At 43.7% G+C, this 25,406-nt stretch overlaps 1 protein-coding gene across 14 annotated transcripts in view; it reads right to left on the bottom strand.

The window, feature by feature from the left end:
- REEP1 (receptor accessory protein 1) overlaps nt 1-25,406 on the bottom strand; it is a 70,518-nt gene that overhangs the window by 10,172 nt on the left and 34,940 nt on the right. For 3 of the 14 annotated variants that reach the window (XM_055796001.1, XM_055796002.1, XM_055796004.1), the window contains exons 6-7: nt 18,327-18,377; nt 12,252-12,420 (exon numbers count right to left, since the gene is read on the bottom strand). In XM_055796001.1, the coding sequence (XP_055651976.1) occupies nt 12,252-12,420; nt 18,327-18,377 (220 nt within the window). Of the gene's footprint in view, nt 1-644; nt 697-4,901; nt 4,938-5,416; nt 9,052-12,251; nt 12,421-18,326; nt 18,378-25,406 lie in introns of those variants that run through there. The other 11 variants (XM_055796006.1, XM_055796007.1, XM_055795997.1 and 8 more) reach the window with 10 other exon arrangements.

Below are 25,406 nucleotides of genomic sequence, written 5' to 3'. Positions count from 1 at the left end.
GCGTGGGAAGCCCTGAAGCTGGGCTTATTTCAAGTTAAAGTAGACATCCAAGTGTTCTGCAGAGTTGGGATCTAAGCTATTAAATACACAACAGGAAAAAAACCAGGATAGACAAGGGAATATAGGGCCAGACTGTCATCATCTTTAATCTCTATGATTCAACAAGGGCTAAGAAATCTCACTTGCAAAACTCTTTCTACAGCAACAAATGGGATTCAGTAGCATGCTGGTTCTTCTTAGCAATTGCTTTGATTCAGACTCTGGTCTATGCTGCTGTGTAAATCTGGAGTAATTCCTATGGATTTTCATGAGTACAACAGGGTCAGGACCTGGCCCACTCTACATACAGATGAGCAAATGACTTTGATCTAGATTCTCTGAAAAATGTGGGCACTTAGGTACAGTTACAGTGAGAATCAGGCACCCCAATACCTTTGAGAGAAGCTGGGCTCCCCTTATTTTGCTGGGCACAATACTTCTTCCTCCCACCACTGTAATTCCTTGGGAGCAATGGGGAAAACCACAGTCACAGACTGCACAAGCCAGGAACAAAGTATTGTATTATTGTAAAGGAAGAAAAAGTCACTCCAAAGCTAAGCCTTTCCAGGGGATAATTCACATAAAGAGGTTTGCACACAACTTAATAGGAGAACGAGAAAATATATTTATTATACGATGGTGATCAGCTTCTTGTCCCTGCAACAAAGATAAATTTGCCATCATTTCCAAAAGACATTGACCAAAGTCATGTACTTCCCCAACAGTTTTCATTGCCAAACCAAGAAGTTAGGAGCAGCCAACTCCACCAGCACACACTGCCTGGAGCCACAAAACAGAGGCAGACAGCCTTTCCAAAGCTGGAGTCAAGTGCAACCAAAGCAAACAAGTCTAATCATATCAACAAAGTCATCCGTTAATGAAAACACATCCCACAAATGATTAAGTTGTTAAGTGCCAGTCTATTCCAAACACCTCAGAACAAAACTCATGCAATCTGTAACACTTACATCAGCATCCCATAATATTTACATAGAGAAAAGGAAAGAATAAACTGTTAGGGGAAAACATTTGGGTGTAGAGGGGGAAGGAACATTGTTTCAGAACACAGAAATCTTCATCTTTGCTTTCATAATATCTGTGGTTCAACTGGAATTTATTAAACAACAATTAATGTTTTAACTTTCTGTTGTTAAAATGCAAATATACTTAAAGAACCTACTGATCTTCTATGAAAATATTTCCTTCCCTGAAATAACGAAAATAAGTATGAAAGTATTTTTAAATACCCAGACAAACTCCCAAACTGCCACTGAGAGGTACCACTGCAAAGTGATGCAAATCATCCCTGTAAAAATTTGATTCAACATTTAGTAAAGGGAAGTTTTAAGGAACAAAATGCCTAGAGCAACAGAAAGTTGTCATTTGTTCTTTAAGTTCAATGAAAGAAATGTAAAAAAAAAATCCCCAGAACAAGAGCTGGAAGTGAAACTGGCTAAGAACAAAAATGAAACAACCTACACCACTTAACTGAATTAGTTTCAGAGATATGTGAACAGCCTCCTTGATGCAAAGTCAATTAGTTTTTTAGGAGAACTTTCCACTGTAATAATCTCATGTGCAATTAGTAACATACCACAAAGAAGGAGCTGAATACATCTAATATATCAATAAGGTGATTTGTTTAAAACACAATTAGGTGAATGTCCCATTAAGGTCCTTGCTGAGCCATACTGCTGATTGTGTGTGACCTGTCACCTTCTGTTCAGGGTGCCAATCACATGTAGCGAGAGATCTAACGTTATTTTATTGGGAAAACTCCAGGGGCTGGCTTTATGCTGCAACACCTTGCGGACGGCTGACTGAACATGTCAGCTAGGTTGACCATCAGCCACTGCCGACCTGCAGTTTTTAAGGCACAGGTTACTCTACCAGTCACCACTATGGAGTGCACACTCAAAAACCAGTCCCATTCGTCGCTATTTTCCTTGCACATTTCTTATATTGCCTAAGGCTCCCGATCAGTATTTTAGTATTAAATTCTCCCTCAAGTACATGCAGCCACAATAGTTCTCCTGATATACAAATGATTCTTCAGTGTCTGCTATATATATTTATTCTATGCAAGGATTAAAATTGTTTACACCTCTCAACCCTGCCACAGGTCTTTGCAACAGCACCTAAGAGACGTTAGTTGAGAGAATACCACCAAACATAATATTTGTTACTTCTTAAAAGCCAGTTCCAAGCAAGATTGTTTAATATTGCCCAGAGTTTAAGCATCTACCAGACAGTGCCAAAAGACAAACAGAGATCTCTGGAGATTTTCACTCCGTCCTTCCTGAAGGGAAAAAAGAGCTCTTACGTAATTGTATCATTGTTCCTTAATGCTGCAGCTTGACTTTCAACAGGACGTGAACATAGAAGAGATAAATCAGAAACTTGTATAAAGACTTGGAAGGAGCTTTGCCAGTGAAGGCCTGCCACTGAACAAGAGTAAGAAGAGCTGGCACAGAAAAGATGACATGCTAGAGTATATATAGTGGGACACACTTGTAGTTAGTGAAGCTGCCCAGAGCCAAGGAGGAGGAATGTCCTGAATTGTGTCAATGCTTTGTCATGTGCAGACTGTAAGGCTGGCTGGAGTGAGCCAACTGGGCAAGAAAGAGCTCTTCTGTGAAACAAACAGCTTCAGCAGCAGAGGAGCCCACCACCGCTGACAGTGACAGATCCGCTGCAGTGCAGGGGGAGCTCATGCTGCACCCAGCCTGGCCTTCAGTCTCTGCCTAAATGCACACTCCACGGCACCAGCAGGCCACATCCTCGTGAAACCTTCTCTCAGGGTATCATCTAGGGAGCAAGATGGGCAGACTTCCGCTCCCACCAGCCTGTGCTCTCCTAAGAGCTGTGGGGCTTTCTGTGAGTCAGCCTGTGAAAGAAACAATTTTCACCTGCAAGAGCATTAAGGCAACTGCTCCTGCCAAAAAGGCTGCATCGTGGCTCTAAACCAGCCTTTAATACTCCTGCTGGAGGTAAGGCTTGACTATCTGCCCATCAAGATTATTACTCTTTGGAAATGGGTACTGTTAATAATTGTACTCTGAAACTGGCTATGCAAAAGTCTGCAGCAAGGGAAGATGAGTGCCAATAGTTGAGGACAACTCAGTCCTAGCTAAACAAACTTAGCTTCTTTCTTGCCCCTGCTTTTTTTGGCATTGGAAAAAAAAAAAAAAGTGTTCACATTACGTAGTCAGCTCTCTAAGCTACCAAATCTGGACTTACAAAGGAGCATTTTAAACGGGAGGCCATTGTCTGAGAGTGCATTAATGCATCTATTGCCTTGGAGACAGAGAAAGGGCAGCCTGTGGAGACAGAATGAACCGTCTATGAGATAAAGCCTCAGCATAACCCTATTGACATGGTCTAAGGGACTGGATTATGTCAGGGAAAAAAGTAAGACAAGCCAACCTGAAAGACAGGGAACGCAATTTAAACCAGATCAACATGACTTTGGGCCCAATTTGTAAACATATTGGATTGATTACTGCTTTAGCATCATTAAATGACTTTCCAAAGATTAACTCATGACTATTAAGCTCTCAAGGATTTAGTGATTCTTTTTATAAATAACACTTTGAAGTCAAATCCATAAAATTGATTAGGCTAAAATTAGAAGGGTGCTAATAAAATGCACTGAGAATGCACGTGTTTCATGACTGCTTAAACAGATAGCACCTTAAACAGGCTTCATTCTCCTGCACAGCAGCACACTCATCCCAAATGTGCTAGTGCAAAGAACCAGAAAAGGACAACAGGAAGAGTGACAAACCCAATATGGGGCTTGGTTTGCCACCTACGCAGTGTGCAAGGAGACTGTGTGAGGCTGGGATCATCAGCCTCCAAGCACTAATGCTGCTCAGGGCTGCATGGCACATCAGGTGCAAGGCAGCAGGATGGCACGGATCATTGCAGCATGGTGGCAGCACTGTGATCTTTCATCCCTTTGCTGCTGTCCCCAGGTTGATTACAGTGGGCAAAACAAACAAGAAGCACATGAGATGAGAAGTAAAGGAATTCTGAAGGTCTTTTGCTTCCACTAACATGAGATGCTGCCAGTCTGGATTTATTCTTTCTCCCTAGACAAGCTGCTTGGCAGCCTCATCCTCTGGCATGCCCAAATCAGAGGTCTCCCCCTCCTCTCGTCTGCCACTGGGACAAAATGCAGTACAGCTCAGATCTTAGCAACCAAGCTAACTGGTGCAGCATTGAAAAGACCACTGGCAGCTAAACTGTTGACTACACTCCTAAGTTTGTAAACACAGTAAATGCTGGGAACAGCGGGGACATATTTCAAAAACAGCTCTAGCGCAGACTGCAGCAGGCAAGAGTCTGTTCAAACCTATTTTGTCATACCAGGGTCTGCTACCAGGCTTTGCTATACGCTCTGCTCATCCCAAACACAAATGCCTCTCCACTAACAGAGAAACATGTGCCAGTCCTTAGGGAACAGAACAAAACCGGGCTGGGACTGAGGAAGGCTTGCTCTTGCTGTGTTCCCAGTGGTTTTACACTAGCACTGGGGGATATGTGGTAGAGGAGTTAGACTGGTGCAGCAAGGACCGTGGCACATCCTCTAGAACACAAAGGACTTAGGTTTTTCTCCAGAGAAACGCTCCCCAGCCTTAGGTAACATATGTCAGTAAGGTGAGAAGCACCACAACACTTGCCATCAGCACACACACAGCTCACAAACTCACTCACAGCCTGGCTTTCCCCTGTTTTGTTCCCCTGGTGTTAGGAAACCCAGTGAGCAAGAAGAGCAGCAGGAGCAAGCCAGGCTGGGGAACACAGCCATGCCTGAAAGGGATGCGTGGGTATCAGGGCACAGGAAATCCAACACTCACCTCTGAGGAGTCGGCATACTGAGCAACACGTGCACACTGAAAGAGGAGCTGAGCATTAGGAACTCATCAGGCTAAGCTATTAAGTCTCAAAAAAAACCACTTGGCATCAATTTGAGGTGGACTTCAAGGCCCTCGTGTGCACGGAGAGATGATTGTCTCTATTCACCAGCACAGAGTAGACTCCAGAACGTGCCTCACCCCAGGCTATGTGCCTAATGAGTGTTAAGGCTGGGATTACGTACAGCTCCCTGACTCTGTTCTCAGATCACTAAACAGAAATAACTCCTGACCAGAGGGACCCGAGAGTGTGGATAAGCAACACAGTGCAAAAGGCTGTATGATAATAAACACGGGGTGCAATACTGGGGCTTGTATTGCTACATGCCTGGGTTTTTTTCAGTAGATTTTGACTTCTACAACCACTGGCGCAGCCATTCACACAGCTTCTGAAGGAAAACTATCCACAGATTCCTGATCTTCCTAAATCAGGAATGTGCTTAGAAGTCCCACAGGAATGTGCTTAGAAGTCCCACAGGAATTATATTTTGGTGGAATTACTGTATGAACGAAAGCAACCAAGGGAACTGCTTTGCATCCTCCAATGCAAATGCAGGTGATACACAGCTGTTCATAAAAGTGTGACCTTTACAGCTTCATCTTGTGGATAACTTGTGTTCCAGGAAAGAGCCTTCCAATAATTTCCAGTTTAAGCCTTCTAATTTAACCCCTCAAGTGGCATCAATGGCTCCAGATAAAAAAAGCTTTTGAACAAAAAAAAGATTTGAGGTTTGTGTGATATCTTTAGTCATAATTAATCTGCAGTGTAGACACTGAAAGTTCTTCCATAGTTTCACAGTCATTTTAAAAAAGCATAAACTAGTTCTGCTGCTGAAAGCTGATGTCCCATTGCCCCTCACACTCTGGCCTCCACCTTCCTTGTCCCACCGCTGATCTCTGTGCTGCTGCTCTCTACTGGCTTGAGGGTCTGACCCAGGTCAAGAGCAACCTGGAAGCAAGGAACCACATTTAACTTGAACCTGTTCCCTGACTGGGATCAGCATATGTAAGTAAGATTTGAACATGTCCAAGGGAAAGGACGGTATGGGGCAGAAGCAAGCAGTTGGGTCGTACCCTTTCAAGAGGAGTGCTGGTTCACATCAGCTGGATGCTGCCATGAAACTATGGCCTTCGTATAAAAGAGATGAGTCTCAACCAGTGTCAAGAGGACTGCTGTAGGCTGAGCCTCTGATTTTACACAGATGGTAGCTGATCACAGATTTATGACAGTTAATTTTCTGAGAGCTCATACAACATATACATACATGTTGTTCTCATGCATCTTTCTGGAGTTTTTCTGCTTGGTGGGGACTGAACTACGCAGATATATTCCGAATGCTGATATTCCCCTACCTTTGTTCTGTCCTACAAAGCCTTCAGCACTTGAGCGCGAAACCAAGAAACGGCCTTGACTCGCTCCTGCATATAGGAGTGGAGAATATCAGAAAGCACACTGGGCATTTCTGCTTTGAAATCATTCCATCTGAGAATGATCTCTGCCTGGGATAAGCTTAAGCAGAAAGGGCACTGGGTCTGGGCATTACAGAGGGTGGTTCTATAATATGTGATTCTCTATCCCAGACAGCGTCAGCTCTGGACATTGACCATTCTGTGATGCAACACAAATCTCCTGCTGCTGAAATATGTCCCACTGACTTACACAAAAGCAAGGCTGCCCTCCAGTACCCAGCCCACGCTGGAGGCTTCTACTGACATCAACAACTGTGAGACATGTTTGCATCAGCTATGGGATTGAGCTATGTGACACAGTGGTCAATATCGCACTCCTCAAGTCACATGTGTCACTCACCAGCCATCACAAAGTGAACAAGTTTTATCTGCACAGTCCAGGATGTTTTTAAGGCAATACTGTAAGGTTAAGAAGTGCAAAAGCCACACACACCCCCACACACTCCATTGATAGTCACATCTGTATGTAGATTGTTACTGGACATTTGCCAGAACAACAGGATTGCCTTGAAAAATATTTGGAAATGTTGCTCTGGAGCCTCCAGTTTTCCATAACTATGAGTAGCACATGACATTTACAGTTCCCAAAGGAAAGAGACAGTTCTGCCTATGGAAGAAGCACAGGTTGGAACAGGCATTGAAGCTAAAATATCACAGGCTATCATCAGGGTGCCAGGACACTAAAATGAGAAATGCTGAACTAAGAGCAAAGCAAGAGATCAGATAAAGAAGACAGGTGGTGGGCCTGCTACATGGAGGAAGGCTGATCATCATGTTTCCTCAGTGTGTGTCAAAGGAAGGTGTGCACATGCTTCACTGGAGCGGTGGCAATGCCTCATGTAATGGAGAGAGGGGTGGTGGTGTTAGCAGCCACACACAAATCATGGCAAAAGCAGCCTTTGCCCCTTCATGTTGTCTGCATGTAGCTTTTGACTGGGTGTGAGGAAGAGGAGAAGGGTCTTTCTGTGGTATGGGCATGAATATAACTGGAGCCCCATTACACACTCAGCAGTCCGGCTCCTGTGGAAGGCCATCCACATAAGCGAGACTGCTCAATGTGTAGTAGACACCACTGAAAGGCAGCAAAGACAGCAAAAGGTAGAGGTAAAAAAATAAGCAGCAAAAGGTCAAGGAAAAGAAGGAATAATTCCCTTGTCTCAAAGGCAGCTCTTGCATATTCTATTTCTTGGCCTCATAAGACACTCTTCAGCAGGCAAAAATAAACCTTTGCTGTGTCTGCATGCAGTCGTTACTAAGTAAATGCCAAGCACTTCACACGGTGCTTTGTGTCAAGAGGAGATTCAGAGAGTCACAAATCCATCTACCCCGCATCAGTCACATAAAAATAACAACAATGGAAACGAAACAAGCTGAGCAGTCATTCAATGTAGCCTGAGTACAGCGTGGTCCTGCAGCTAGCTTTTGGCCACAGCCAAAGCCCACCAGTGTCAGGAGAGTCTTTTCATGGGTTTCAGTGGGCTTGGAAACATACCTGAGAGATGTGAAACCAGAAGCTGAACCACTCCTGGTGCTCACAGAAGGAGTGGGGGGGTTTCAGCAGTGTCATCTGTGCAGGGAAGACAACAAACCTCTCTCCATCCCCCTGTCTTTCCAAATCACTTTCTTTCAGATGTCATATCTGCTCACAGTCACACAACAGGACTGGAACTAACACCACCAAGTTCCACGCCAGAACTGGTTGTGTTTTCATTGTTCAGGGAATGGGACCCACCTAAACTCCTGTAACCTTAACCTAAAGAGCCATCTCTTGTCTTTGCCTCACTGTTGTAAGCTAGGGTGTGCTTTCATGTACCATTTGTTCAGTAGCAAAGCTGGCTTGAAGAGCTTCCCATTCCTGGCCTCTTGATCTCATAACATATCTCCACAAAGGTCTTCCAAAACAGTTATTTTGGAGGCTTCCAGGAACGCAGATCAACAAATTGGTCTGAGTTAAAAATAATCCCTCAAAAACAGTACAGGAAATATTTTTAATCTGGATCAAACTCAGATTTCTTCCCGAGTACACAGCTCATTACTAGTAGACAGCCTGAGTGACCATAGCTAGGTTGTTTCATCACCTGAGGGTAGCATTTGACATCGTGTTATCACAAGGCTGCTATTCTCTCTTCAATGTGGCTATCTCTCCTGTTGAGAAAACGAAGAGCCTGTGCTAGACACAAAACTAATTCTTCGGCCTTTGTACATCCCCGACAGCCATACCAGAGAAATAAAGGAAGCTATAAAAGCACTCCCTTTGGCAATCTGTGTATGTACTCTTCCATCAAAGACTGTGACCCCCATATGACTGAGCGATGCTCACACACGCTCCCAGGCACAGGGATGCCAGTCCCAAAGTGAAAAGGGTTACAGTTGCTACAGCAGCACTTGGCTTTTCCGCTTGTAAGGCTGGCTGTGGCCTAGCGATGCCCCCTTCCTCAGGAAAACCCCACTTGCAGCAGCACTCCTCAACACATCCAGTCAGTAACGCTTCAGGTTCTTGTCCCTGCCACAGTCACTGATCAGTTGTAAATTCAGGCAGTGACTCCGAGAGCTGCACTTGCAGAGAACTGTAATAGACTGGTATGGATCGAGGATGCAGGGAAATGGGTGGGGGTGGAAGCACCTGAATGAACAAATGGCAGAAGGGCTGTAAGACTGGTACCCAGATCAGCAAGTCATCAAGATCCCAGCACTCCCACATGCAACTTCTCAGATGCCAGGGTTGGGAAACAAAGGACTGAGTAAAAGAAAGGAAAATGTAAAAAAGGACATTTCATTGTCCAGAAAGTTCTCAGAGGTAGTGGCAAGATAGAGCACTGTTACTACACGCAGAGAAGCCTTCTTGCAAAACTGGGATCAATCCATAGACATGACTTTTCCACAGATATTTTGCATATTATAATCACTGAAGTAAGGTGTACAGGAAAGCCACAGAAGAAATCTCCTAAGGTATTGACCTTAAAGTACACATGCATCTTCTACCACATATGGCTTTCACAACCTGGGCATGGGAGGTACAATTTGTTCAGTTTTACAGACACACTGAGGACCAAAGGTATGCTCCAGGTCATAACAGTATTTTGCAATAAAGTAGGGTATGAATTCATGTGTCCTAACTCATAGCCTTGCCTCCTAACCACCACACTGCTTGTTCTGCAGACACAGGACCTGTTCCTTCAAGCTCTCCCTAAAAGTCTCTGTAAACGTTTGCAGCCCCAGCCAGGCTCTCTACTAATATTCTGAAGTTGTTTCATGTATCCCAGCTACTGCTGTCGGGCTTTCTAACAGCTGGTTAGGAAGACCTTTACAAGAAAGGTGAGGTCTTTGGCTGAGTCATCCTCATGTCAAACAGTCTGGGGTATTTTTGCTGACTCCATCTGGTGTCAGACCAACTATGTCCCGTTATCTCTAAAGCAGGAATATAAAGAGAAGTTTGATGTTTCTGTGAGGCAGTGGGGACTGCTGACACGGACATTTGTGTTATCTGAGGGCTTTGGGACAGGAAAAAAAGCTGTGTGTCAGCTGTTCTGTAGTGATCGCTCATGCACATACTCATATATGTATGTATTACGTGTATATACAGCATAAGAATAGACAGCAAATTCTGTCTGCCCCTTGCTTATGTGCAACACTGCAACTAAACAAATACAGAAGGTGGAGTGATGGCACCATGTCTGGGCTTGGTGTGCCTAGAGCAGTGTTGCCTCACCCCGAATACGGCCCTCAAGATGTGATACATCCTGGCTGATAGATCACACTCTTCCATACATACACACACAAACACATGATACTTACGACTTTGATCAATTTGCCCTTCTAGAGATTCTGATGACATATATAATTGTGCCCGCACAAAAAAAGCACAAGGACTGGAAAGACCAGGACCATATCTTTCACCTAATCTGATTAAAGTGAGAGCAAAACTGTGGCCATAGTTTTCCTCACAACATGATGCCACCACCTGTGAGTGAAATCACCCTCTGGAGGTGCCTCTCCATACTGTCTTCAGGGGAAGAAGGGGCTAGATTAGGGACCTTAGTGATTAGAAAATCACTAAGTGAGATAGGACAGATAAAGATCTTGGAAGCTTTTGCAAATTTGTGTTATTCTCATTAAAAGAAGAACTAAAAACAAGATCTCAAATTACTCAGATCCAAAATTTTGTGATAAACTCTAGGCTCAGTTTGAAAAGTTTATGAACAAATCAATTTTCCAGAGATTCATTCTGAGAGATCCTTATACAGTATTGATACAAAACCAGATCTAAATCAAAAACTTCTGTGTGCTAAGATAGGGGTTTGTGGCCAGGTAAGCTGAGTTCACTGCCTTAAGTAAAAAACTACAAAGGCTGCTCTACATAACATAGAATTAAGATAACTGAATTAAACTTTATTTGTGCCACTGGTTATTTTGGTCTAAAAATTTAATTATTTTTTTTTTAGTAAGAGTGTTATATTTTGTGTTTGAACACTTAACTTTCAGATTAATTACTTCAAGAGAAGTGTATACAAGACCTTACATAAACATCAGAATAAAACCACTGTGCACCAACATTAGCTATTTCAGTTTACCTGTAAAGAAAATTTATTCAACAGATGATATTAAAAAAAACCAAACAACAGAGAAGTCTGTGAGCTATAATTCTCAGAATTTGTAAAGGGCTTGAAGGATACTCCTTAGAAAGGACAACACGTTTCCAGTACATTCCAAAGGTACAGCAAACTAGAAGGAGTAGCAATCTACATGGGCTTGAAACATAGTGAATGTTTGCACAGACCTCAACACAAACCACCTGAAACTGCTAAATTTCAATCTTGCCAGCATATGTTTCACAAGCTACCAAGTGCAACGTGCCTGGAACTCTCTGTGGCTTCTCGTCACAGCAGTAGAATTGCATGATCTTTGGTAGTGTTCAGGAATCCTGGAAGCCATCTGGAACCCCCTGCTTGGGATATCCTTCCATGTCTCAATTTTTGAGATCTAATCTGCAAAGCTACCTCAAATTAAATGTTTTAGATCTGGGCTCACTAAGATTTTTTTAACGAAGGTAGAAATAAATTTTTGTAACTAAATCCTCAGAAATGGATCTTATTCCCACCATGGTGTTTCTTCCCTTTGTTCTTTCAGAATTTGAAAACAAACCATTGCCCTTCAGAGAGACTTGTTTTCTGTAACACTGCTTATGCAGACATCCCTCATATCATAAACAGCTGTCAGATCTGGGTCTTTGCTTCCAGGACTGCTTTATATGGGTTTTATTTCTCAGTAGGCTTCATCAGTGATAAAGTTCTGGAACTAAAACTGTCAAATGTTGTAACAGCTACTGTACAGTTTATAAGAAACACAAGTGGACTTAATTCAAACCAGATACCCATTAGAACTCACATTTATGTTTAGTTGGCATAAGAGAGAGAGACTGTATCACCATACCAGGGCTTTGATCATAATAATGAGCCTTGCCCACTATTGTGCATTCTTATCCCCTCTTTTCACACTTCCATTAGCTCCTCTCATTGAAAACCCACCATGGCTTGCAGCTCTCATGCCAGAACCTAACTTTTCAGCTCAAGTTGCAAGGATTGATGCTGGCTCCCTCATACACTCAAGTCCCGTTCTTAGTACCAGCCAGGAATAGTAACCATCAAACGATGATACGTTTTCTCTCTTAAGTGCCAAGAGACTCAACAGCATGTCTGTGTCCTGTGAATTCTGGTATGTGCTGCCTGCAGTGTCTGTTTCTATATATTCCTGCCGACTGCATGACTTCATTCAACTGTGTGATATTCCAGACAACACAACACTGCAAATAATGCTGGCACTTACCTGAGCTGCCAGTGCCTTCCGATGCACTTCTGGATGTTTTTGGCTGGCTCTGTTTGCTACTTGTTCGTACAGTGACTGAAGGAGGAACAGTGCTGCTGCTGTCTCCACGAATCGTCGAGAGATCCTGCATGCTAAAGCTCCTCAATCTTTCAGACAGGGCCCCCTGTCCCTAGTTAAACAAGCAAGCAAATAACACACATAAAAGTTAGATTCAACAGTGTATTTTATGACTTTTGTCTCCCTTGCTCATTGAAATCCATCAGGACAACAGGAAGAGACAAAATTGCCTGGTCCAGTAACCTAGAGAGGACAAAAAATGAGTTGTTAAAAGCATCATTTCCCTCTCTTTACTCTTTCTTTTGGAGTGGTTCTATATACAAAGTCATTCAAACTTTTGACAACAAGCATCTCTGATTCTTCAATGCAGTCATTTGGGCTTAGGGCAGCCTTGGCCACATCTAAAGTCGCAGGATGTTGTATCTTTCTGGTAGGTACTTTTCTTCACTAGGATCTGAGTCAAATAGGTGCTTGGTTTCAGAAACACAATTAAATGGTCTGCATCAAAATAACTCCCTTTTAAAGTTAATTATCTATGATGATATTCACCTTGCTGTTCTCAGTCATACACAGAATTTCCAGAGCACAGAAAATTTGAAAATTTAAATAAAAAGTTATTACTAAATGCAAAGAAATATTCCAGTGCTTTTTTTTTCTTGCAGCTTAAGGAAGAAATAAAGTAACACAACATTTTTCTTTCTTTTTAGACTAGTTCTCAATCAGGCAACAAACGTATTCCTTGGTGAAAAGAATGTTGCTGTTCTTTGTAAAGGATGGGTTGGTTAAAAGACATCTTTCGTCAAAACTATATCCCACCAAAAAGTTGACTATAATTATACCTCTTTCTGAATTCTGTAACCTCATACTACACCACCATTGCCATGAAGTAAGAATGCCAGAAAATACAGTCAATACAGAACCTAGCTATCCTTCTCTGTTGGTTACGTTAAGTGACATTCAGAATATAAATAGCATAGCTGATAAAAAGTGCATTTAGGTTTTAATATTTTGTTGGGGGGAGGGTCTGAAAGACACTTCATAGCATTCACAGTCTTGAAAAAAATACTGAAATAAATACATAGAGCCTGATTATAAAATTATTTCTGCTAGTATAAATTGGGAAAAATTCAATGGAAGTTTCGACTGAGGTAAAATCAGAAAGATGGCACACAACAATAAATATTGCCCTGTTTAACAAAACAGAGAAGGCACATCCTAGTAATTCACACACCAGTTTCATTTAGATGTGTAAAGTACATAAGTGGAAGCATAGCCTGAATGCTGCCAGAGTGCTCTAGGCTGGGGCTGGACCAGCATACGTCGTGCTCCCTTCCGGGCTGCAGATTTGAGTATCCTGCGCACAAAACCAGGGTGCAGGTGAGGGGCCAGTGGAGAGTGCTCTGGTGCTGGCCTGGCACAGAGAAAGGACTCATCCTGACCATCTATGATCAAAGGCAAGACTGCACCACTCCTTGCTAAAGCAATTTGGCAACACTACCTGTCCCCCTAGTGCATTGGCATTGATACATTGTGAAGACAATGCATTAATTTACCCGCAAGTATTGATTTACCAACATCACTTCAGAAATTTTGCATGCAGAGTCATGGAAAATCACTGCTTCTACCCCATCTAAATGCCTTAGCACTTTACTTTTAGGGACTGTAAGTAGACAAGGCAGCAGGTGCTTATAACTACAGCCACTGTGACGGTCTGCACTTTCTACATTGAAGAGAACTGCTAGATCAGTAATCTCGCAACTTTTCATCCTGAAGCTTTTTATACGTATATAACGAGTTCAGATTTCCTTCTCAGCTCCAGAGCATATCAGTTTAACCATGGGCAAGCTATCCATCCTGGACTACAGCACTTTTTTGCATCAGCAAGAAGCAAACAGCACACGACGATAAAGTCTTCAATGCTGCGTCCCTGAGCATCATCAGTAGAAGTATGCATCATCTGAGAAAAATAAAATTGAACTGTCCTTGGTAGGACAGAGTCATCTGGTAGAGCTAGCCAGGAAGATGCACTGGAATTTTTTTATTAATTTTACTGAACATGTGGTTTCTTAAGATCTTTCTACGTCTGCTGTGTTTGACAGCATTTTGCTTTTCTGCAGACTGCTACACAGAAGTGTCCACACACCCACCATGTTCTTCTTACAGACTTACTTTGCTCTTTTCCATTACCCTGTTCCACCTTCTGAAGTATTTTAAATGGATGGGGCTTTTTTTCTTGTATACCAAGACATTTTATTTTGCTGATTTTATATATTTGGCAGTGGAGTCCTAGGAGTTCTGTAAAAATCTCACCTATGCTATTGCATTCTCCAACCTGCCACAAGAGTTGATGTCTGAATTTTGGGTACTCCTGTGGCTGAGCCACTCCTGGGAGACGTTCTCACTTCAAGTGGCATCTCAAGTTGTTCCTCTTTGGCCAGTCTAATGTACATTTATTCTGCAGTTCATGGCTCCAGCTGTTACTGGGCTGGTATACTGAAATCTCCTTGCATGGCTGGTTAGCTGGGGGTGATCTCAGCTGCCCAGAGCTCAGAGCAGCAGAGTTCTGGATGGGTTTTGTAGCTTGCACTGAATTCCTGCACCACTATCCTATTCTCAGCAGCTGATTTAAAGCTAACACAGGACACCCTACCCTGCAGCCTGACTACAACAGACAGACCCCTAGCGAGAGCAATCAGACTAAACAGTATTTTGCTGTTGCAGAATGCCTGGACCAGCAAAGCTGGAGGGTTAGCAATCGACAAGCTGCTGTAACCTGAGTCCTGTATTGCTCCCACACCACCAGCTCAAGTGTCAGCAGTGCTCAAGCTTTTAACCTCCTCCCAGCAGCTCTGCTCAGCAGCTACCCAAATACCATTTCATTCCACCAAGCGATTTATGTATGCGAACATGAGTCAGATTAGAGACAAGATTCATGTGTCAGACCAACTTGGCAGGGATGATGACACTAATGCGCCCTTTTGCATTGAAAATGAAGAAGATATGTTAATATTCTTGCATTGCAACTTGTGATATAGTGGCATATAATGATCAAAGGCCTCAGAGAAAGCTATAAAACAACAAGGGCCTGGTATGTGCTTGTCATCTTGTGGGTCTGTAACATCAGCATATAGTACACAACCACAGCCTTAAACAGCCACAGCAGCTGTGCTAAAACAACTTTGATTTTCTCCAGGAAAGAAATTTTAAAATTGCCTTTTCTTGATTTTTGCTTTAATTTAACCTGAATTTATAACAGCAAAGATAAAGGCTGCTTATCACATAGATAACAGCAAAATATTACTGTTCCTACCATTCCAGCAGTTTGTCCAAACCTCAGAAATGGCAGGAATAGCAAAGGTTTAGGCCAAGTGAGGAAACAACACGCAGGAAAGCCTGCGGACTTCCCTCCCATTTACTTTCCTTCAAAGTTTTGCACCTTCAGTCTGTGTAGAGATAGACTTGATGAAATTGCTCGTAGGATACAACATAACACAATTCTTTCCCAGTTGCCACATTTCTACCTGACCCCAGATAGAAACATGACAGAAAGTGTGATAATCAAAGATGATTACAACAGAATCAGGATGGTTTCAGAGTAAAACGGCAAATGTTGCTACCAACCTTAATTTCCCTGTCAGATAAGCAGCTGCTGTATATGAAATTACAAACATTTGCAAAGCCAGCACTGTGAGGGTCTGCACTGCTGTAGCTATCTGTTTTAGCAATAAAGATTTTATCCAGCTGTAATGCTTATTATTCCACAATAAGACTTATCACATATTAACAAAAGAAAAAACAAGTTAATAGCTTTATTTCACAACAGAATATATTTAGCACAGCACACATCTTGGGCAGTGTTTGGTTGAAACAGTTATATGGAAGATGAAGAGCAGCTGTTTCGGGGATAGTTGTTTACTGTCTTGGCCGTGAGCACACAGATGCTCTTCCAACTGCTACAGACATGGGAGATGTCCCAGGAATTTCAGCACAGAGTGTGTCTGCACAGAGAGAAGATCCAGGTCCCGAAGCTATCTATGTCCACGCTGCAGGCCAGAGGCATGTTTGCAGCATGTCCACACAGATCTGGGCTAGTTTTATCCTAGAGAATGCGACAGCAGTAATATCACGACAGTAGCTGGGGTGATATTTGACTGTGTCAACAGCAAAACAGCATTATGTTATTATACAAGCTTTTGAAAATGGGGACTGGGAGGGCTGTGGGACTATGGATGACATCACCTCTCCCTCTCCCATCACTGAACACCAAGTGACATGTCAGGATGATTGTGCTGGCAGCGTGGGACCTGTATTTTGGGGACTTCATCCCCTGGTAGAGGACACAAGCATTAAGTGGTGCTGGAAGACTGCACCTTACTCTCCCTAGGCACAAGACTACCTGCCCAGACTTGACTTCTACCTCATCCAGCTTCTCCTAGGACACAGACTGTCCCCATAAGCATAGCACTTCTGATCCCATAGACAGTGGTTTCACTAGATGGTGAGGTTTCGGTGGCAACAACTAGGAGCAGGTGTCTCTCTGTTCCCTGCTCCCTGTAAGTGTACCTGCTCCCAAATTCATCTGATCTTCTTGCCTGTAGGAAAGTTCACCACATAGGTGAAGGTATGGCACAAGCTGAAAGCAGACTTCTTCAGGTACCTTCCTCTAAACGTTGCAGACATCGTCATCTCCAGAAATGAACATAACTGTGGGCCCAGAGCACAAACACTGATGCAACCAGTATTTGCTTGGAAGGATCAAATCTTTCCAAAAACTGAAGTCAGTATTGTGACAGGCACTGTCAAAGGCATTCCTTCAGAAATAGCTGGAATATCTGGAATTGTCTTACTTTACCTCTCTATAATTAATCTCTGCATTCACATTTGAAGTAAAACTTTCTAGAGGGAGATGATTCAGGAGTCTGGAAAAACTGGGTCTACATCCAATTGAATTATTCATTAAAAATACTCCACATATGTAGGTAGCTTTACATAGGGTCTGGGTAAAAAAAAAAACAACAACCTAGGAACATAATGTAAAAATCTGCAATTTATATAACAGTTCCACTAAATAGGATCAGAATATAAACAAATAACAGTGTCTAGATTTTCTCATACCTTCAGTCTGACAATCCAAAATAATTCCGTAGACATTATTCAGGCTTCAAAACATGTCTAATATGTACAAACCCCATTTTACAGCTGTGGAAACTATAACACAGCATGGTGAAGTGACATAAATCAGGAACCAATAAACGTCAAGTCATAAAAGAGAAGCTTTTAATATGATCAGTGTTAATACAGGATGGCATCTTCTGGCCTTATGCATCCTAAGATCAGTAGTTAAAGGCCAGGCAAGAGAACATTAAGTCACGCTCACCACACTTCCAGCACAATACTAAACCTGTTAATGTTCTCCTATCTTTTTGCTGTAACTTTAGTTAGCAGCTCCCCTCCACGCTAGCAGACATGTCTGCATGCATGTTACAGCCTCCATCCTTCAGATACTCACTACAAGGTGTAGTGCATGTTCCTAGGATGTCAGTTATCACTATGGTGTCCACAGGACTTCCCCAACCACACCTATCAGAAAGTGCTTGCAGAAGTGCATCTTCACTTCTGAGCCAAGCCCCGGCCTCACTAGCTCAACTGCAACCCCAACCACCCTAATGGGATTACAGCAGTGGGAGAGAGGCTCCCTTTACCCGTTAGCGAGAAAACAACAGCGAACACAGCAGCTTGGCTAATGCAGTAGCAACAACCTGAGTTAAGTGGGTTTTCCACATACAAAGCTCCCTGCCTGGTTGCTGGAGTCTCTCTGATTGCCAGAGGAGGACTTGGAAGGCATTCTGCTGATGAGATCAAAGACAGGCTTTTAAAGCTCAGCACGCAGGATCTACCCACTGGAAATAGAGCAGACAGCGTCTGGCCTCAGCCCAGTCTCAGCTGAAAACAGTTCAAACTAGTCTAATGTAGAGGCAGATGTTAGTTAGGCATTAGTATAAGCACTCAGCAGATTACCTGCCCTTTTTCCTGGTCCAAATACAAGTGTAAATGAAGTAGCTGAGAGACCTAGCAAGGGAAAAAAGAGAGCCATTGTGGCAACGCACATAAAAGCTTTGCAAATAAGATCTATGTGAAGCATAAGTAATCGAGGCGAGACACTAGCACCATGTGCAGGGACTCACACACACATAAAAAGCAGGGACACCCACCTGTGGGCTACACCTTTGAATGTAGGTTGTCCCTTCCTCAGCTTTCCCAGAGAGGTGGGGAAACCACTCCAAAACCCCAGCTGACAGGGTGTTACCTAGCAAGTGTGTTTAAAGAGTACAGCAAATTATAAACACAACAGGCTGCCATTCCACTCCTTGCACTTGACCGATGCTCCCCACTGGAGAAACCCCCAGTGTCTGGCCACCTCGGTAATCCACTTAAGATCATTAAGAACAGAGTGCATTTATGACTAATTTAGGCACAGGATTAGGTGGGGGACACGTGGCAGTCATTTAGGACTGACCTCCTGGTGACTGACAGGTCTTCTGAGAAGTAGAGTAACACTGGGGAATTACTCATGGCAACAAGCGGGTGTTTGCACGCAGGTGCAGTATCACGCCTGGCTGCAGGCAGGCCCTGCTAAGAGCAAAAACATTTGCTTTGTGCTTTGAGCACAGGCCTCAGTGAAGGAGGAAATTGCTTCTGCCACCACATGAACAAAAATATCCTAAAAGCAATATCCTTACAGCCAGGGCCTGCGTGCCATGCCTAGCCTGAAACAGCCACCCAGTTTGGAGGTGTCAGACAGTATTAAAGACTCAAAGGGAAACCAGCTGACGTTAATGTTGATGGTGGAAACTTAATTTCATCCACCCTTTTTGTTTGTGCAGTTCATTTCCTCTCCTGGGAACTGTTTGTTATTGTCTCTCCCAGCCTAGTCTCTCTGTATAAATTTATTGTTTGGTTCTGCTGCCTTGGGTGTTCACTGGCTATTGTCTGCTTCTTGGAGACACCAATGAAAGAGCCAACAAGAGAGATAAACTAGAAACAGCTATCTGGATGGTAGCTCAAACAGCACTGGGTTTTTCATGATTTGGGAAAAACAGATTCTCAAAGACTTAAGAATGAAAGATACATCACACCATGACAGAACAGTTCACAAAATACTGTGATCAGTGGCACTCTATCATATGGTTTAAGAAAGCCATTTGTTGTTCCTTTTTATTGATGTAACATAGCTCAGCCGTGAGATCTTTGATTTTGGATCCCAAATGGAAATCCTTTAAAGGAAGCTACTTTCAAAAGTAGCATGCTCAGTCAGCCCTTCTGAGACAACGCTAATGGGTCCCCAAAGGTTTCTCAAACTGTGTACTCTAAATCACTTCTGACTTCTGCAGCTCTTGATCATGTTACAGACCAGGACACACAATGTGGCCATTACAGATATGGTAGCTAGCAGATTGGTCAGAACTGCCCTCCGATACATTTCGTACATGAAGAAACACTCTCCTGTCAAGCAGTGGGATCTAATAATTACAAAGAGGCTTTATCCAGCATCTTAAAGGAAAGGATGCTCCCCACCCTCTGCTTCCCTCTTTCCCAATTAAGTAAAAGTGCAGTTCTCCACTGTCGTGTCACAAAAGGTAATGTCTCTCCCATAAACGTTTTTGCTCCAAACTCCCACAGAAACTAGGTCTCAATTCTCATGGAAAATCAGGGATCTAAATATTGACTTTCAGGCAGTTGCACCGGCTATACCAGCCAGATACTAGAAATAAATGAAAAGATGCTGTTTGATTACAGAGGATAAAATCTAAATCATCACTAGCACTTCCCTTCAAGTGCCTGGCTTTAAAAATGAGCAAATGCACTGGGAAACTTCCCAATACATTTATTGCGCTAAGGGACCCTCAAGTAGGGGAGCTGCAACCCCCTAGGGGATGGGTGAGACCAAAGGTGAAAATGGAAGTGACAATGCCAGACCAGACTGGTGGTGGCAAGCTAAAGCAGTTTGGAAACTGCTGACACTGCACTCCTGAGAGTTAGAGGTGGATGCACATACTGAAACCCTCCTGACTTTGTCTGCATGCCTGGTCCTTTTAACCGATAACCAGAGTGATTGCTAGCTCTGGCAGCACCGCAAGCCACGTTTCTCCATGCATGAAAGGCTCCTGGACTGTTTCTCAGACTTATTAGGCACAAACAGGCTTTTCATCAACACCAATCATGCATGCCTGCTCCCTCCACCTCATTTATCATCTCCTGCCAAGACACTGCACCCACTGCCAGCAACACGCTGTGCCCCACTCCCCTTCTTAAAGGCAGGCTGTACCAAGGGGCACGCAATGGGCCATAGCACCAGCTGCTGTGCAAATAGTCCGTGCCCTACAGACGGGAGCGTAGAAGGACAGAGGAAGGTACGTTATCAGAAACCTCTGGGTTATGATGATCTGTTGGCTGTGCGATGTTTCCTGCAGCTCTCCTTTGAAGAACAAAGTTGAGGCTGCAGCTCCGGAATGGGTAAGTGGTTGGGAGCAGGATTTGTCTTGAGGGTAGGGAAAGATGTTGGCCTGTTTGGCAGAATTGGTTTGTTCAGGGTGAGGAATAAGGATACATGCAAACAGGATCTGGGAAACCCTGATGATGGGCAGGTCATAGAGACAGAGGAGGCAATGGCAGGGCTGGGCAGCATCTTGAGAAGGCAAGCAGGGAGAAGAGCTGGGGATTGGGGACAGGGCAAGGCAGCAAGTGGTAGGAGCCTCAGGGTGACAGACAGAGCATGAAAAAGTGCTGGGAGCATGGTGACAGCAAGGGAGTACATATGAGTGTGCTGGAGAAGGCTGGTGCTGCCTCCTAGCCATTGGTACCCCTCCTCACTGCAGCCACATAAGTGTCCCAGCCGCTTACATTGGAAAAGCTGACTGGTGCCAAGGAAAAGCCCACTTATGTCCAGGCCTCCATCTGTCAGCTCCATTGGCTGGCCAAGGTCTTGCACCTGCCCCACTACTGGGGCTGTAACAGCCTTGCTGCTTCTTCCCTTCTGCTGTGACCCAAAAGCAGGCTCCTTTTCTGCCTCTCTTCTCCCTCGAGGTGAGCTGGAAAGAAGGTGGTGGTCAGTGCCCAGGGCTCTTTGGGAACAGGAATGGCTGAACTAGTTGGAACTAACTGAAAACACACAAAAAGCAACAGGATTTACTGCTCGGTCATCTAATCCTGCCACTTAGGACTGATCTACTTGAAGTCACAGCATGTGACAGAATGACCAAGCAATGAGGACAGGATTACAGAGTCCCAAATGAGATTATGCTCCTTGGTGGGGATGCAGGCTGCTGGTGGCAGGGAAAAGATCTGTGTTGAGCACCTAGTACGGGTAATAAGAGCAGATCTCCAATGCTCTGTCTGCTTAGAGCTTCAAAAATAGACTCTGTGGAGAGAGAAAACACCCAAGCGAGCCAGCTGGGCAGACTCAGGGTACTTGGGACACTGACAGCTCCTCAGCCTGTAAAATGAATTGGCACAGGTTTGTGCCAGTGTTAGCACAACTGTGGCTTCAAAACAAAACAGAGCAGGGGAAGGGAGCAGGAGGAAGGGGAAGGCAGACAAGCCTGCAGTTGGCTAACTAAAACTGTACGCTGTTTAAGATAGAAAGGGGAAAGGGCCAGAGGATCAGAGATAAGGAAGGCATGGCTCTGCACAGCTTGCATCACCTCAGCATGTGGCAAACATGTAAGCAGCAGCCTGTTACACACAAATGTAATCAGCCAGCTGCATTGTGCTGCATAAATAAAAAGGTGATGGATTTAAAAAAAAAAAAAAAAGATAACAGATAAAAAGAACAAAGAGATGGGCTTTACCCAAAGATGTTAACATGAAAGACAAAAGAACATGATGGATCCTGTGGGTACACAAGATCAGTTACCACAGCTCAGAGAGGCAGGAGAAGACAGCTATGCACAGTGGAAGACATGTCTCCAAGTACAGGAGCCTTTGGATTTAAGCTAATTTGCTGAAAACAGGTCTGTACAGAGTACACTTTCAGCCCAGCAGCAAAATCTGTATTTGCTACTAGAAGATACTGATCTGCAAAGCCTGAGGGTCCATTTCTTAATAACAAAAGTATCTTTTTCTCACCCATTAATCCAAGCAAAGCAGGAAATAAAACAGATCCTCACACTGACTTGCTGCTAAAAGACATATTTTCTGTGGCAGCTGCAGGAGCTCAGTGCTTCTGAATAGATGGTCATCTCTCTAAGTTCCAATTCTAACATGTTCCATTTAAAGGCTGAAACCCAATGAACCTGTTCAGGGCTCACTAACCCATCAACACTCAACACTTATCACAGGGTAGCTGGATACCCTTAAACCTTGGCATTGGGAAAGCCAGTATAAGCCTTAGAAATAGTATGCTCTTTCCTCTCCCCCTGGAAACTTCCCCTGAAGGACAGCACTGCAGTCTTGTGTGGCATCTGTCTCCTCAAAGTGGTTTCCAGATAATTTGCCATTTAAACTTCTCTCATGCAGAATAATCTAGCTCTGTTATACCTCCTTCTCAAGTGAGCAATTAAGGGCATTGACATACATTTAAGAGCAGCTGAAAACCTGTTTTCAGGCAAGAGAAAGCCGTTACCACCCATACCTGCTTGTATCACTCCTCTCTTTTCATAGCAGCAGGAACAGCTAAAAGGAGACACATCCACACCCGACCACTCACTTCTCACATCCTGAGTACCTGAGGAACCCCAGGTCAGCACTTCTGTACTTCAACACATCAGGCTGTAAATCACAGCCATTCAGCTCCCCCTGCCCGAAAGACAACAATTTCAGTGTGAGAAAGGCAAGGGACGGAAGCTGCTTTAACCATTCTTGACTATTATACCATGAAGAGTAAATGTATTAAGGTGTGGTTCCATAAGCAGCAAAGCTAATCTGCTTCCCACAACCAAGAAGGGATGATCTTGCTTTCCTCCCCTCTGGTCATACTCCTCATAATGCAGTTTCATCCCTTCCCTTGTGCTGGCTCAGGTACTCGAGACACATTTGTGATCTCAAAAAACAGTATTCCCTTTCTTTCTCTTTCTGGATTAGCTTTCTGATAAATCAGAGATAACCTGCGGAGGTCCAAAGAGCTGGTGCACAGTAACTCACTGGGAGCAGGAGCATTATCCCATTCTGGAGGAAAGCTGTTAGATCAGCTCACCCTGTCTCTTGGATCTGCACCCTGAGGCATACAGAAGCCAGGAACTTGCTGGAGGCCACGTACTGAAGTGCCGAAGGAAGCCAAGAGGCCTATTTTTCCTCACATACTCAGAGTAATTTAAATGTCAAGGCTGAAGCAAAGACATGAAAGTCCTTGCTTTGCTCTAAAAATCAATCAATCCATCCATCCATCAACAACCTCTCAGTCTTATCAACAGATCATTTTCCCCTCCCTGAAGTAGTGTGCAGGAAAGACTCTTCTGGTCCATTCACAGGCTACAGTATCTTAACTGTTTTCTCTCAAATTAGGCTGGCAGATGTGCCATACAACAATACCACACAAGTCACAGTGTTTCTTTTTTCCACCACTGAATGGGGAGCTTCATTAACTCATGCAAAACAATAGCTTCCTTGTACTCCGGAGACTTTTCTCCCTTCTACCCAGCTTCCCATTGCCACTAGAGCCACATCTCAAGACAGTGAGATTCTTAAGAAAAACAAGAGAAAAGCGTAACAGTGGGAAGAAAAACTGTGGTACTGACTGCTCATTCACGTTGAAGAGCTAATGAAGACACAGTTACAGTCCTGAGATGAACAGGTTGGCACTGTGCATCTGGGCTACTGTTGAGCTTCTCATACTCAGGAGCTACCCAAACAGGAACTAGAGTTCCTTTGGGATTCACACATAGTTTCTCACTGTGTCCTAAAAAGGGCTCTAGCACAGAGTCTGCAGCACCTTGTAAGGAGGGGCTCAGAGCAAAGGCAGTGCTGCAAAACAGGCACTCCCAGAGCCTATTTATGTCTATGGTGTGACTTCTTCAGGTTTACACAGCAGCAGCGAAAGTGTTAAGTGCCATGGAGGTGCCATACGAATGTTGTTTTGTTGGGCATATAATAAACAGCTTTGCCTTAGCTCCACATTTATCCCAGGCTTCAGTGCAGGTCTGGATTAGCTAGCAGTGCCTGGGTTAGCAGAGCCTCCCCCCTGAAGAACAGTTAGAAGAACTAAGCCAGGCCTGACAGCCTGCACCATGCTTGGCAGGGAAAAGGAAGGCAATTCTTGGTTTTTCTTTGGAATGGGATATAGCTTTTACATATTCTTGTGATCCTACATGTGCATGGCACACCCCAGGGGCTCTCCACTTCTATAACACCATGTATTCAACATGCTTTACAGACTTTATGGTATTTGGCCTCCTAAGGATGTATTATGCATTTTTACAGAAGGTAAGGCCAAGACATACTAAAATGATGTGCCTTAGGTCATATAAAAACCATTTCACAAAGGAAAATAATTTCCTCCAACTCCCATTCACATGCTTTTCCTAATACCAGTACCTACCTTACCCATATGTTTCTACTATCCTTTTGCAAGAAGCATTGTATCTGACTGCATGAAAGTCGTATCTTTTGTACAAGCCTTGCCCCCAAAACACAAGGGGATAGTCACTGCACACATCTACCCTGAGCCATGATAATCCACCACCAGAGAGGAGGACCACAAAATGCAGTTATCAAGTCCCTGCAGCTTTTACACAAACAAAGAAACAGAGATAACAGCTATTTTCTGATTTTGGCTCTAAGCCAGGAACAGAATACAGGATACACCTCCTCAAGTAAGACCATTCAACCAGTGTCTACTCATTCTCCAGAAGCGACTATTGCCACTTCCCATTCACTCTTACATAAATATGTCACCAAAGAGTTATACACCAGATATGTCATGCGTAAGCCTTGCAGACAACCTTTTAGCCTTCATGAGCTTCAAATCACATCTGTTTTCTGTCTGTACCCAAACTGTAAGTCACTAGATCCTCCAGACTTCTCAACAACTCAGCATAACAAATGAAAAAAATGGGGTGCAGATGGCTTTTCCCTTCACTGCAGAAGGTGCTGACCAAAAAAAAT

The sequence above is a fragment of the Falco peregrinus genome, chromosome 2, assembly GCF_023634155.1.
Source record: "Falco peregrinus isolate bFalPer1 chromosome 2, bFalPer1.pri, whole genome shotgun sequence".
Taxonomy (NCBI): Eukaryota; Metazoa; Chordata; class Aves; order Falconiformes; family Falconidae; genus Falco; species Falco peregrinus.
The sequence above is the reverse complement of the archived record's forward strand: the minus strand, read 5'-3'. Positions and strand labels throughout refer to the sequence as shown.